The 13,439-nt window shown below is 66.2% G+C and overlaps 3 protein-coding genes across 3 annotated transcripts in view; 2 read left to right on the top strand and 1 right to left on the bottom strand.

Moving 5' to 3' along the window:
* The window catches only part of CHLNCDRAFT_36653 (hypothetical protein), a 6,458-nt gene extending 4,759 nt beyond the window's left edge, over window positions 1–1,699 (top strand). The window contains exons 16-20 of the mRNA XM_005845130.1: window positions 61–123; window positions 363–467; window positions 722–884; window positions 1,115–1,224; window positions 1,438–1,699. Of these exons, the coding sequence (XP_005845192.1) occupies window positions 61–123; window positions 363–467; window positions 722–884; window positions 1,115–1,224; window positions 1,438–1,584 (588 nt within the window). The 3' untranslated portion in view covers window positions 1,585–1,699. The remainder of the gene's footprint in view (window positions 1–60; window positions 124–362; window positions 468–721; window positions 885–1,114; window positions 1,225–1,437) is intronic.
* A 1,755-nt stretch (window positions 1,700–3,454) lies between these two features.
* Window positions 3,455–10,542, top strand: CHLNCDRAFT_137406 (hypothetical protein; the record flags this gene model as incomplete). The annotated part of the gene is made up of 23 exons (XM_005845129.1): window positions 3,455–3,505; window positions 3,682–4,042; window positions 4,198–4,409; window positions 4,660–4,963; window positions 5,139–5,260; window positions 5,424–5,498; window positions 5,647–5,767; window positions 5,900–6,009; window positions 6,153–6,297; window positions 6,512–6,679; window positions 6,891–7,042; window positions 7,235–7,326; window positions 7,480–7,602; window positions 7,796–7,892; window positions 8,001–8,060; window positions 8,247–8,307; window positions 8,479–8,590; window positions 8,732–8,870; window positions 9,091–9,177; window positions 9,378–9,508; window positions 9,723–9,771; window positions 9,982–10,113; window positions 10,321–10,542. 23 exons carry the CDS (start codon window positions 3,455–3,457, stop codon window positions 10,540–10,542), a joined length of 3,126 nt encoding a protein of 1,041 aa, XP_005845191.1.
* Window positions 10,543–10,911: 369 nt separating this feature from the next.
* On the bottom strand, window positions 10,912–12,244 carry CHLNCDRAFT_137405 (hypothetical protein; the record flags this gene model as incomplete). The annotated part of the gene is made up of 6 exons (XM_005845023.1): window positions 10,912–10,959; window positions 11,224–11,342; window positions 11,523–11,646; window positions 11,842–11,930; window positions 12,052–12,080; window positions 12,210–12,244. 6 exons carry the CDS (start codon window positions 12,242–12,244, stop codon window positions 10,912–10,914), a joined length of 444 nt encoding a protein of 147 aa, XP_005845085.1.
* Between the last annotated feature and the right edge of the window lie 1,195 nt (window positions 12,245–13,439).

Here is a 13,439-nt window from a genome sequence, read left to right as displayed (position 1 = left end):
GCTCCAACCTTTAGGCTTCTTTCTTCTTGGTCTCCCCGCCCTCCTCCCCTGGCTCTGCAGGGGGGCATCAAGGTGTTCCAGGGTGAGCGAGAAATGGCTGGGGACAACAACATGCTGGGCCAGGTGGGCGGGGGCAGAACGCCGGGCTGCACGCAGCAAGGCGCGGAACAGGCCGCCGAGCGGGCATGCGGTCAGCTCGGGCTGGGACACGGCCGCCTGTGCGCGCCCTGCCCCTGTCTTGCCTTCTGGAGGCCTGGCGCCCCCTCGATTCCTCCCCATGCGTCCTCGCACACACGTCCTTCCCATCCCACCACCCCACACTTTCCTCCTCACACGTTTCCTTCCTCCCCTCCCCGCTGCAGTTCGACCTGGTGGGCATCCCGCCCGCCCCCCGCGGCGTGCCCCAGATCGAGGTCACCTTTGACATCGACGCAAACGGCATCGTCCACGTCAGCGCCAAGGACAAGGTGGGTCGCCCTGCTGGCTGCCGGCCTGCTGGCTGCCGGCCCGTTCCCTGGCTTGGGCGCGCTGGTCTGGACGCGGCTCCTGCCTGCTGGTTGGCTGGGCTGTTGCCCGGCACCTCTTGCTGGTGCTTGCTCGGCTTGGCAAGCAGCACGGTCATCGTGGTTCCTACTGCCAACATGCATGCGACTTTCCACCCCACCACCACACGCACTTGCTCATTGCATCACCGCCCCATCTCCAACCCCGCCCCCCGCAGTCCACCGGCAAGCAGCAGTCCATCACCATCCAGTCCAGCGGCGGCCTCAGCGAGCAGCAGATTCAGTCCATGGTGGGCGACGCGGAGCGGTATGCGGCCAAGGACGCGGAGCGCAAGGCGGCGATAGAGGCGCGGAACGAGGCCGACTCCATGATCTACTCTGGTGGGGGTGGGGTGGGGTGGGGGGCGAAGGTGTTGGGAAGGTCAAGGCGGGGGTAGACCCTCTGCAGGCACAGCCAGCCTCCCAATGCTCCGCCTCGCTCTAGCTGTGGGGTGCGCAGTGGGCAGCTGGAGCTGGGTGCGTGCGGCGGGTGGGCGTCACCTGCTTTCGGGGCGTGCAGCGGGCCTCCCTTAACCTGCCTTGCCCTGTTTGCCCTGGTGCCCTCGCTGCAGCCGAGAGGAGCGTGGCCGAGTACAAGGAGCGGCTGCCTCAGAATGTGGTGGACTCGATCAACGCCGCGGTGGCCGAGCTGCGGGGCGTGATGGAGAGCGAGAATGCCGAGGTGGTCTCGCTGGGGCTGCCTGCCTGCTTGATGTCGGTCTGCTGCTGGCAAGGAAGCTTTTGGGGGCTGGGGAGGCTGGGATTGTCAGCAGGAGCTTTCTACTTGCAGCAAGTGTGCGAGGCCCCTCGGTTGCGGTGTGTAGCACTTCCCTGATGGGCTCCTCCCCCTCTCTTTCTCAATCGTTTTTACTGGACCTCTCCCTGCACAATGCAGGAGATCAAGGCCAAGAGCAATGAGCTGCAGCAGGCCGTAATGAAGGTTGGTGTGTCGCTGGCGGGCAGCGGTGGCGGCGAGGGCGGCGAAGGCAGTGGCGGCGGCGAGAACGTCCAGGACGCAGAAGTGAAGGACAAGGAGAAGTAGACAGCTGGGTGGCTGGTTTTCCAGACGGGAGGGTAGGCAGGCGAGTGGTGGCGTCCAGCGCCAGAGGCACAGGCGTACCGTCCCCAGCGTCGCGACGCCACGAGGCGCGCTCATAGCGGCCGCCCACCGCACAGTTGTTGCCTGCGCCCATCCCACATCACATCCAACCCACATATCTTTTCATGTAATGATGCACATTGAGCATGCAAATGACGATCAACGGAAGGGACTGTTGTAGGTGTGACCTTGTGACGCAGCAGCAGCTGCAACTTTGATGCCATTGGTGTGACACCCGTCCCTCATTACACAGGCGCTCAGCGGCAGCGCTGTAGGAGCAAACTCTATCGAGATGGCCTGAACAGGGCATACAGGCCAACCCCCACGGCGCTAGAAATTGCCACCAGTTTGATGGTGCCAACATCACTGCTCAGCTGGTCGGCCAGCTTGTTCAGCTTGTCGTCCAGCTTGTCGTCCAGCTTGTTCAGCTTGTCGTCCAGCTTGTTGATGTCTTGCTTGAGGTCCTTGAAAAGGCCCTCCATCTTGTCGTCCAGCTTGTTGAACAGGGCCTCCATCTTGTTGCTGAGCCTATCCTCCGTCTTCTCCAGCCTGTCATCCATCTTTTCCAGCTTGGTGAAAACCCAGCCGCAAAAGAAAGCAATGCCTGCAAAGATGCAGCCTCCCAGCCAGCTGAGTGCCGTGGGCAGCTGGCGGGCTGCTGCGCTGATGACGGCGTCGGTTAGCGCCTTCTCATCTATCTTAATCGGGGGGATGGGGGCCTGCAGTGCAATGACGCAATTCGCTTCAGGGTGCCGGTGAGTTGGGTGCCACAGCAAGCATCCGTGAGCAGGGCAGCAACCCAACGAACCGTGCCATCGGCTGAGCATGTGCACACACACATGCACACGCACACAGCTGCAGGTGACAGGGCCACCACCTCATGCACCACGGCAACGCGGGAGACATGTGCAGCTGAAGTCGCAGGCGCAGCAGCCACCACGTGTTGGGAACCGGACAGGCACATGCCAGGGGTCAGGTGGGTGCAGCGAAGCGAGCATACCTGCTGGCTGGGCCCATTGCCTGGGTCGCCGCCTCCCTCGTCCTTGCCGCCGCCACTGCCACCACTGCTGCCGCCACTGCTGCCGCCACTGCTGCCGCCACTGCTGCCGCTACCAATGCCGCGCGCAGGCCCGTAGGCGGGATGATCTGGGCTGGGGGGGCGCTCTGCAGGCCCAGGCGCCACGCGGACCGAGGCGGGGGCTCCTGCAGCACATGGTAAATGAGCTGTGGGCGCTGTATGGCCGGACAGCAGAGCAGGACTGAGCGCAAATTCACGCAAACAGGTCGCACAGGCAGCCTTGCCAGCCTTGCCAGCCTTGCCAGCCTTGGACCAAGCACTTAAGACCACGCCTTGCCTGTGCCTTGGAGACCGTAGCGACGGCCGCTCCCGCCAGCACCAGCCCAGCCGCCCGCAGCAGCAGAGGTGACCACGCCTGCAGCATGGCGGGACAGGCAGCATGGCTGTCAGTGCTTCTCCAGCAGTGTGCCCACGGCCACAGTCCGCGAGTCTCAGGTTGGAGTATTTGCTTGCCTGCTCGCGGCGTGGCGCGGGCCGCGCTCCCGCTGCTGACCAAGTGGATCATGCCGAGGGGACGCAACGAGATGGCGGCCAGCTCGCATGAAGCCAAAAACAGTTTCGCGGTCTACGAATGATCAGGAAACAAGGAGTACCAGTGACGAGTCTAATGCGGATGTTTTGGCTTCTAAATGAACACAAGAGAGGCGTAGAAGTACTTCCTTCTCGACGCGGTACGCCAGACTCCAGTTTGCGAGCATTGCCCTGCTTTCCCTGCGCAGCTTGTTCTTCATCGACATGCATCAGCTGGCCCAAGACCGGCGGGCGCTGCTGCGCTACCTGCTGCAGGTGGGTGGTGGTTCGCGGCCATGTTGAGCCAGGCGGAGGGATCTGGTGGTAGAATGGTCCAGTGTGTGTCCAGTGCAGTGTACTGTGCTGCCCTGGGCGAGGAGAGGAGGGTAACGACCCCCACCCACCCGCCGCCGATCACCAGCCCGGCCTCTCGTTGCCGCTGCCGCCCGCAGGACCTGCAAGTCCGCGGCAGGGACGTGCTGCTTCCCGTGGGCTGCTCCGACTTTGACGAGTGGCTGCTGGATGCGCTGTCTGTGGAGAGGCTGCTGAAGCAGCTCAAGTCGGGGGCGCCGACGCTGGACCTCATCAACGCCTGCATCTCCACGTCCACCTCGGCTGCCGCCCGCAAGGACTACCTATCCACCCCGCCCCGCGGCACCACCACCGGGGGAGAGGATGGCGGCATAGTGGACTTCAGGACGCTCATATCAGGCGACGCCACGCCATCTGCGGTGGCGGCAGCCGCCGACGCGGCGGCGGCCGCCGAGCAGGACTCCCACCTGCCGCAGCTACGCCTCAAGTCGCTGCAAGTCGGTGGGTACAGTGCTAGGCTGCTGTGGTGGAGCGGGCAGGCCTCGCCGTGCCTGCGCTATCAGTGCACCGCCGCTGCCGCTGGTCACGTCAGGCAAGCCTGGTTCCGGTGGCGGGTGCCCTGCCCACTCCCTTTGCTTCTTCTCTAAGCCATCCAGGCCTGCAGGAGTACCAGCTCAAGGAGCTGGCCTACGCCATTTTCCTGTCCTGCGCCTCCGCCCAGGCCTCGCCCGGCCTGCTGGCTGACCTGCGTGCCAGCCTGGAGCTGAACGAGACGCGGGCGGCGGAGCTTCAGCGCATCACTACGCTGGTGGGCCAGCACGGCATCACCTCTCTGGCCTCCCTGGAGATGCACATCAGGCTGCTGCAGGTGTGTGGAGGTGGCGGTGGTGGGGGGTTGAGGAGTTGGGGGGCGTGGGTGGGCGGCAGTGGTGGACGCGTGCGGCTGACAATGCGCGCGGCTGGAGAGGCCGGCCAGGGGCCGGGTGGCATGGCGAGCGCCGTGGGGCAGGCGTACCGCCTTTCTGGCTTGCTCATGGCAGACGAGCTGCATGCGTGGCTGGCCATCCCGACCCTGCGTGCCACCTGCTCATCGGCCCCGCTGCCCCACGTCCGCGCAGATCGTGCGCCCCTCTGCCTTTGACAGCTTCCGCAACTTTGTGCGGTGGCGGGACACGGTCACCTCTGTCATCTGGCTGGTGCTCAGCCAGGCGGTGCGGGACACGTGGGTGGCGGCGCCAGCAGAAGGCAGCGGCGGCAGCAGCGGCGGCGAGGCCTCGGCGCGCATGCTGCTGGCGCGCCTCAAGGGCGGCCTGCGGCGCCTGGATGTGCGGGTGGCCGACGACTATGACGATGCAGAGTATGGGGAGGCGGCAGAGGCGGTGTTTGGGGCCGCAGACCAGCTGGCGCAGCGCTGCCAGACAGGTGGGGCGGGAGCTGTGGTGGGGTGGGGTGCCGGCGGGAGCAAAGCCCCCTTTCCGGAGGCTGAGGAGGAGGCAGCGGTGTGGCAGCGGGCGGCGCTCCGCGGGTAGCCAGGCTGCGAGGCACGCTGCGCACCTGCTGAGCCGCCGATGCGCCTCCCTTGCCTGACTGCCTGCAGGGTGGAGCTTCCCATGGGGCCTGCGCGCCCGGCTGGCCGAGCTGCTGCTGCGTGGCATCTTTGACACGCTAGATGAGGGGCAGTACAACGACCACCGCCAGGAGCTGCTGGGGATACTGCAGGTACCGTACCGCTTGTACTGCCACCTGCGCTGCTCCGCCAGCTGGCCGTGTGTGGTGCAGCCTGCAGCCGCGGCGCTGGGGCTGGGCTGGCGCCGTGCTGCAACACAGGCCAGGCGTAAAGGTCGGGAGGCTGCGCTGTTGCCACTGGCCCGCCTGCGTGCAGGGCACGGTGTGGCGCCAGCTGCAGATCACGCCCGACGTCCACAACGCCGTCTTTGCCTGGGTCCACTTCCGCCAGGTGGGCTGCGGCAGATGGGCCCCATGCCGCTGCCTGCAGAGCTGCCAGTGGTGGTTGGCGCGCTTGCCGCACGTGGATGGCTTGGGCTATAGGCCCGACTGGCACGCCTTCCCATGCCCCGCTGCCTGCCCGCGCATGCATGCGGCAGTTTGCTGTGAGCCAGGAGCTGCTGCTGCTGGAGGTGGCGCGGCAGGCCATCCAGTCGGTCAGGACCGCGGGCGCCTCGCCGCGCCTGGAAGGCAGCGGCTCCCCGCTGCTGGTCACCAAGGGTGGGTGTGGGTGCCTGGTGGTGGCGCGTCTGGCACCTTCATCTGGCACCTGGCACAGACCGGCAGACGTGCCTGCCGCATTTGCTGCTCAGCTGCTGTTCCCGATACTCGGTCCTTGCCTCCCGCCTGCAGAGGAGTACGACTCCCAGTTCCCTGCGGAGGTCATGGCCTGCGTCAGCCAGTCGGTGTGCGAGGTGCTGGGCAACTACCACGCCTCGGTGGACGACCCGCGCGTCATGAAGGTGCGCCGGGCATGCGTTGTGCGGCCTGGTGGGACAGCGTTCCCGCAGTGTCGGATGCTGGGGCATGTTCGCTGGCTACCCGCACCCGCGTTTACACAATCAAGATGCCGTTGCCCGCCCCTGCGCCGTTGCCCCCCCTGCAGGGCCTGATTGGCGTGCTGGATGCAGCGGAGGCTGCTGGGGGGCGGCGGGACCAGCTGCCGCAGCTGCTGGATGGCTGCATCGCGGCCTCGGTGGAGGCGGCGTTTGACGCCAGCCTGGAGCAGCTGTCAGCCAACGTCTCTGCTGGTGAGCTGGACGAGACAACACCTGTCTGTCAGCTTTTGCCGGTCCAGCAGGAGGCGGCCTGGGCGCAATCCCGCTGTCTCTGCCATGCCCCCATGCGCAGCCACCTACCCCTCTGGCTGGCCGACCTCCTCCTGCCAGCCCCACAACCTCTGCCACCTCCTTTTTCCTTCCTCCCAACCTCCCTACTGCCTCGCCTCCCACCATGCTCCCACAGAGGAGGACCTCATCATGCTGCTGGCCGCCAGCTGCGCCGAGCTGTTCAAGCGGGAGGCGGCCACCTACTCGCCGCTGCTGGCGGCGCACCAGCCGCAGGCGCGCGTGGTGGCGGCCGCCACGCTGCACGAGGTCTACGGCGCCAAGATGCTTCCCTGGCTGATCGGGGGTGAGCGGCCTGCTGGCGTGCCTCCTGTGCCATGCTGTAACTGTTTCTGGAGCTGCGATCAGCCCTAGGTTCTCTACCACCCCTTCTCTCTTTCATCGCGGGCCCTGCCTGTGCCATTCCATGCCACATCTTGTGTCTACTTCCTTCCGATCACATGCCATGCCTGCACTTCACATGCAATGCTGTGCCACCCCGCCCCCGTGCCGCGCAGTCAACGGGCTGACCAAGAGCGCGCTGGAGGCCATCCGTGCGTCCATGGCCCTGGAGGAGCTGCTGCTGGAGGAGTGCAGGGACAGCGAGGCGGCGCCCGACCCCTGGGGCACCATGGAGCGCCTGTCGCCGCTGCTCTACACCTGGGCACAGGTGGGCGTGGTTGGTGGTGGCTTGTGTGCGGACGAGGCGCGGGCGTGTCCAGATAGTGGCCGGGGGATCAGGGGCGACCTGTTGGGAGGGTGGGGAGGCGAGCAGGCACCCCAGCGCCGCCTCCTGTGTGCCTCGCCTGCTCATGGGGCACCGGCGCATGTGACCTGGCTGGTGCTTTCCTGCCGCGTGCAGGGCCAGATCAGCATGCTGGGTGGGTGGATGGATCGGATTCTGTCGGCCGAGGACTGGACCCGCGTGTCCAAGCAGCGCGCCCACGGCTCACGGTGACACGAGCTGCTGCCGACCGGGCCTGGCCAAGTGCCAGTATTGGCAACTGGGCCCAAGCCTCCCAGCACCTGCTTGCGTCTTGCATGCTGCATGCTGCATGCATGCAAGCTGCTGCCGCCACCCTGCCACCTTCCCTCTCCCGCGCGCAGCTCTGTGGTGGAGACGATCAAGATTGTGACGGAAACGCTGGAGGCGCTGTTTGACATGAAGCTGGCCATACCGGCGGGCGTGGTGCGGTGCCTGACCGAGGGCGTGGACCTGGCCATGCAGAAGTGAGAGGGCGGGGAGGCAGGGCATGAGCGGTGGCAGAGCAGGGCGGGATGGGGCACTCGGCAGCATTGGGACAGACAGGCCGGTGGCAGAGAGGGGTTGCAGGAGAGTCAACGTATCACTCCTCCTCGCCGCCCATCAGAGAGAGCTGCCCACCCCTCGCCATTTCCCCATCCCGCATGCCCAAACCTGCAGGTACTGCGAGTTTGTGCGGCAGCAAGTGGGCTCACCCGATGCCATCATCCCGCCACGACCACCGCTGACGCGGTACAAGCGAGAAATAGCGGTACAGGTACGTCCACACACTGGCTGCCCGCCGCACGGCGGCTGACGGGCTGTGTACCTCGCTTCAGCGTCCTCCGCCCGACAGCGGCCCTGCGTGCGTCCATCCCCAGTGCAGGCGGAGCAGCAGGCCGCGGCTGCCGCCAGCGGCGTGACGCCTGCCGGCCAGCTGTCCAAGGTGTGCATGCATGCTGGGAGCATGTCCTGCTTAACGTCGCACTTCCTTAGAGGATTTCCTGCTTGATGTTGCACTTCCATTGGGGCCTGAAGCTGAGGAGGCTGTGCATGGTGGTGAGCTGCACATGCCTGGCCTGGCCTGGCCTGCCGGTCCCACATGTGCATTGCGCCGTTCTGTATGCTTCAGATGAAGAGCAAGGTGCATGAGGCGCTCAACATCAACTGGCTGCCGCCGCTGGGCACCACGGGTGGGCTGCTGGGCTAGGGTCCGCTGGGCTTTGGCCGCATGCTGAGCGGCCGCAGTGCCGGCAAACCCCTTGCCGGCCACCTGGCCTCCGATGTGCCCATGCTGCACCCCACACCTCGCAGTTGTGCCATGCATGTCACTGATTCTGGGTTGCTGTATGCGTTGGCTGCAGAGGAGGAGCGGCGGGTGATGGCCTTCCACTATGACGGCCTGGTGGTGCGCCTCAACTCTGTGCAGCACCTGATGGACAGCCTGGGGGGCCTGGAGCGCATGGTTGTGGACAGGTGGGCGGGGCGAGGCGGGTTGGGGAGGCTGCTGGGGTCGGGATTGGGTGCAGCCCTGCCCGGCCGCAGCTGGAGGCGTGCGTCGTTCCAAACCGGCGTGGCTGGCTGCGGCCCTCCACCCGCCGCCCCCGCCTCGCGCAGGTGGGACGACGGCCGCCCGCGGTCGGCCAAGGCGCGGGACGGCAAGTCGGCGTACGACTGGATTGCGGGGATGTTTGACGGCGCGCGCGCGGCGGCGGCGCGCACACGCGACCACCTGGCCCGCTTCATCGCAGTGAGGGTGAGAGGGGCCGGCTGCACATGGCTGGCTGCCAGCTGCCTGGCTGGCTGTACCTGGCTGGCCTGCCGGCTACGCTTTTTTCCGAAACAGCGCGGGGGCGGGCTGCCGCTCCCCAATCCGCCTGTCGAGTGTGCATCTCCCCGAGGTCCCATCTGAGATCCTCAGTCGATACCTAAGTCCTATTGTGTTGCCCCGCCACCGCCACCACTACCGCCCGCAGCTGGTGTTTGGGGAGCTGCGAGACACCATCTACGAACGGTTGTACCGCTTCCACGTCCAGGTGTCCCGCCTGGAGATGGTGCTGCAGGTGCGGTACTGGTGGGGCACCGGCGCTGCGGCTGTGACCGTGCCGCATGCCTGCAGCATGGTGCAGGTTGCAGGTGGTTGCGCTGGGCCAGGCAGTGTCACCAAGCGCTGCTTTGCGCTTGCTGCCAGCCTCTGCCTCGAGCTGGCGACATGTGCACCGTTCTCTCACGCCCCCTGTGCCACGTGCCACGTGCTGCGCAGGAGGTGGACCGCCTGCTGGGCGACATTTGCAGCCACGTGCACGACGCGCTGCCACCCAAGCTGGCCCGCGCCGTGTGCTCCGCGCTGGTGAGCGCGGTGCAGAGCGTGCTGCTGGACGGCGGGCCCTTCAGGTGGGGGTGTGGGCGTGGTTTGGGGGCTGCGGGCAAGGGCTGGAGGCCTGGTGTGTGGGAGTAGAAGCCAGGCATGGCGAGGCGCGGTCCTGGGCGACCACCGTGCTGGCTGCGCAGCCCGGCTAGCTTCAGCCTGGATAGCGCTGCCCGCCGACGTGACTCTTGGCCAGCACATGTGCCCATAGCTGCCTGCCTGCCTGCCCTCCTGGCGCAGGCTGTTCACGCCTCAGGACGTCGACATGTTGGAAGCTGACATGGCGCAGGTGAGTGCGCAGAGGCGGCGGCAGGGCAATATCTCAGCTTGTCCCTGGATGCTCGGATGCATGGGTGCCATGCATGCCCTGCTGCTTCCCCACCCCTTGCCTGAGGTGTCGCGGTGGCTGGCAGCACCTCATCCACGCCCACCCAGCACCCCATGCACGCCGTGTAACCTCCTGCTTGCCTCCCCATCCACCGCCCCCACCTGTGCCCAGATGCGCGCCATGTTCTACGCCGACGGCGACGGCATCGGGCTGGAGGAGGTGGATGCGGTGTGCCGCCCGCTGAGCGATGTGGTGGACCTGATGCAGCTGGACACGGGGCTCATCATCCAAAACCTCAAGCAGGTGGGCGGCGCCGGCGTGGGCGAGGGGCCAGGAGGGAGGCCGGGAGGTTGTGTGGCGTGGGCAGGGCCTGCGCGCCGCAGGCTGGTGTTCGAGGTGGCTGGCCGTCGGGCTGCCCCCACCTGCCCTGCCCCTGCCTCCCTCAGCCCGCGACTCGATGCCCGCGACTCGATGCCCCTCTGCCCCCATCACCTCCTGGAACCGCCGCAGGCCAACGCCACACTGGGCCGCTTCCACAAGTCGCCGCGGGGCACCCCCGCGGCGCTGGACCCCGACGTGCTGCTGCGCATCCTGTGCCACCGCGCCGACCATGCGGCCAGCAAGTACCTGAAGAAGGACTACAAGATACCCAAGAAGATGCCGGGCGCGCTTTCCTCCTCGGTCAGCGACGTGGCCTCCAAGGCCGGCGGCGTGTTCCGCCGCGGCAAGTAGGGCGCGCGGGCGAGCGGCGTCTCGCGGCCGTCGTGTGTGCCCCTTGCGGTTGGAAAGAACTGGTGGGCGTTTCTGCTGCTATTCTTCCAGATGACGGGCCCAGTCGGCTCCCAGTTTATATTTACTGACGGGACCAGTTGACTGGCGACTCGGTGCCGTTGACCCCGCGGCGCCGATGAGTTGATGTTGTTGTTGCTGTCTATGCAAGCACAAGGTGCCTCAGATTGGCCTGGGGAGCGTGCATGGCTTGCCTCCATCGTGGAGAGATTGGTGCAGCCCAAGAGGCCCTGGGGTAGCATATGAAGTTTGCTGCGCAGCACAGCAGGCTTCCCGGCTTTCCTAAATCCACTGCCCTCTTTTTATTTCATGCTACTGTTTCAAGTAGGCGTGTGAGCTCATGGCAAGCAGGTTACATGACTACAGGGCAGGGCAGGAGTGTGTTTATGTAAATATAGGGAAGAGGGATGGTGTCTTGAGGCTGCTGGCAGCTCAGCTGCTGCCAGCCAGCAGAACAGGGCAAGGCAAAGGCAGGATCAACCGCCGGAATCCATGCAGGAGGTATTGCGCTAGGAACACCGGAAACGCGTCGAGCAAGGGAGGGCGCAGGTCTGTGGTGTGCCTGGCCAGGCGGCGCACCCTTTCATTGGCTCTGGCTGCCGCCCGCGCCCCACCCCTCCTCACACACTCCTTGGTCTTGGGGCAGGTCTTCTCGCTGGTGACGTGCTCCACCGGTGCGCAAATTTCATTGTTTGCGCAGTCGTCATCTGAAGCGCACGTATCAACGAACTGGCCGCAGTTGCCTGCACCGGCAGGAGGGCCAACCAAGTCGGCAGATCGAATGGCGGATGGGGTCTCTAGCAGTGCAGCGCTGCTGCCGCCGTCGAGCGCCAAGCGCAGCCGTCAGCAAGCAGGCTGGCGGGCAAGCAGGGGCAAGCCAGGCAGCTGTGGCCCAAGCCAGGCAACGGCAGCGGGGCACCCACCCGACTCGGGAGGCTCCTTCACCGCATCCATCAGCCTGCGGCCGCCCTGGCCACGGGGCACGTTGAAGGGAGGGCAGACGCACTCGAAGAACTCGCACGGGTTGTTGCAGTCCGTGCCCGTTGCCTGCAGGGGCCGGGAGGAAAGTAGTAGGCGCAGGCGCACGCCATGGCGTGCTTGCAGGCCAGACCACGGTGTGCTTGTGCTTGCAGGCCAGACGCAGGTGCTTGCCCTTGGCACCGCAGTAGGCAGCGAGCTGGGCAGAGGGCTGTGTGCTGCCTGTCAACAGGGGGCTAGGCGGCGGCAGCCTCCCTCGCTCACCCCGCCACTAGCCCCCGGGCAGCGCAGCTCTGTGAGCTCGCAGGAGCACGGGTGGTCGCAGGTGGTGGCATCGCACGAGTCCTGGCAGCCTGCAGGCAGGAGTGGGGCAGGCGGGGAGAGGGCAGGCGGGGCGGCGGTCGGCAGCGGCGAGGCGGCACCACCGGCTGGAGGAGGCAGGCTGGGCGGGGCGGCGGCAGCTGCGCAACTCACGCCTGGCCATGGCGGGGACCGCCAGGAGCCTGCAGAGGAGGCCAGGGGGTGGATGCTGGTGAGCATTGCAAGCAAGGTTCCAGGGCGAATGGAGGCAGCGGCAGGAAGAAAGCGGCCCTCGGATGGCACAAGCAAAGGGCGGGCCCAGCCTGGCTCACCCGGCCACCAGGCAGAGCAGGATGGCGAAGCGCATGATGCTTGGGCTGCAGGAAAGGAGGGAGGCGAGGGCTGCAGGAAAGGGAGGGGCAGAAGGAGTTCAGTAGGCGGTGTGCATGAGCGTGGAAGGTGGCGGGACGGAGCAGCCCAGTCACTCGAAGGAAATCTGGCTGAGCCAAAACCCTAGCACAGGCCTGGCAGGATGGCCCAGCAGGGCTGAAAGCCCGTGCTGGACCTTTGGCAGGACAGGCAGGCGCCACGGAACGAGGGCCGTCCGAGGAGGCAGTGCAGGGCAGCAGCAGGCAGCAGCAACAACCCACCCCAGCCCAGCAGGGCTCCACCTTACCTGAGGATGCGTGGGAGGGACGCGAGGACCGAGAGAATGGAGAAGAGCTGGGGCCTCGTGTGCGCATCATGTGCAGGCAGTACACAGCGTGCGTAGCACACACTTTCTTTAGGCGCCAACAAGCGGCTCCTGCCGCTCTCCTGGGCAAGCAGGCTGTCGAACATGTCTCCCTCCTGGCAGCAAATCCCGGATTGTCCATGCCGTCAAATCAGCCACGCCACAGGGTTGCCAGCAGCGCCGAGGTGCCCGCTCGGAGGCCGACATGGGATGCCACACGCTGCCAGGGCGAGTGCACAGGCTGTGCCCTGCGCCTACCCATCACCATATCAAACAATCCCCTGGCCCAGGCACGTCAACATTACGGCCTGCACACCGCGCCAGACTCCGGCTGCTGGAGGTGCACAGGTAGGTACTGCTTTGTCTTGGGCAGCACAACGGGCCCCGGGGCCCGACATGGCGGCTTCTGTTTGCCAGCTCCTGCTAGCCGCGCCCCTGCACTCCCTCTGCCCCCACAGTGGCGCCATCTATGTATGAGGCTGCTGAAGAACGCTGGCTGAGCACGTCTGGGCGGCGGCGGTCGAAAGCAGCGGCAGACCGGCGGTGGCACTGGCGGAACCCAGCTGACAGCCGCGGAAAGCCGTGGAAGACATCCAGGGTCGTGATGCGACGCACCGCAACTGCTGAGGAGGGTGCCAAAGAGGCGCGGCAAAACTTGCGCAAGCTTAGCAAGGGCCAGGAATTCAAGGCGCTTGGGGGCATGCTGGCCTCTACTGGATGGGCAGGCGCGGTCTTCCAGCACTTCGTGACAGATGGCTCCGCAGTACCCGCGCCCCTCCAGCTGGCAGAGTGTTAGGCGCCTGCGGCGCCTTCTCTGCAGCGTTACAGG

The sequence above is a fragment of the Chlorella variabilis genome (assembly GCF_000147415.1).
Source record: "Chlorella variabilis unplaced genomic scaffold CHLNCscaffold_19, whole genome shotgun sequence".
Taxonomy (NCBI): domain Eukaryota; kingdom Viridiplantae; phylum Chlorophyta; class Trebouxiophyceae; order Chlorellales; family Chlorellaceae; genus Chlorella; species Chlorella variabilis.
The sequence above is the reverse complement of the archived record's forward strand: the minus strand, read 5'-3'. Positions and strand labels throughout refer to the sequence as shown.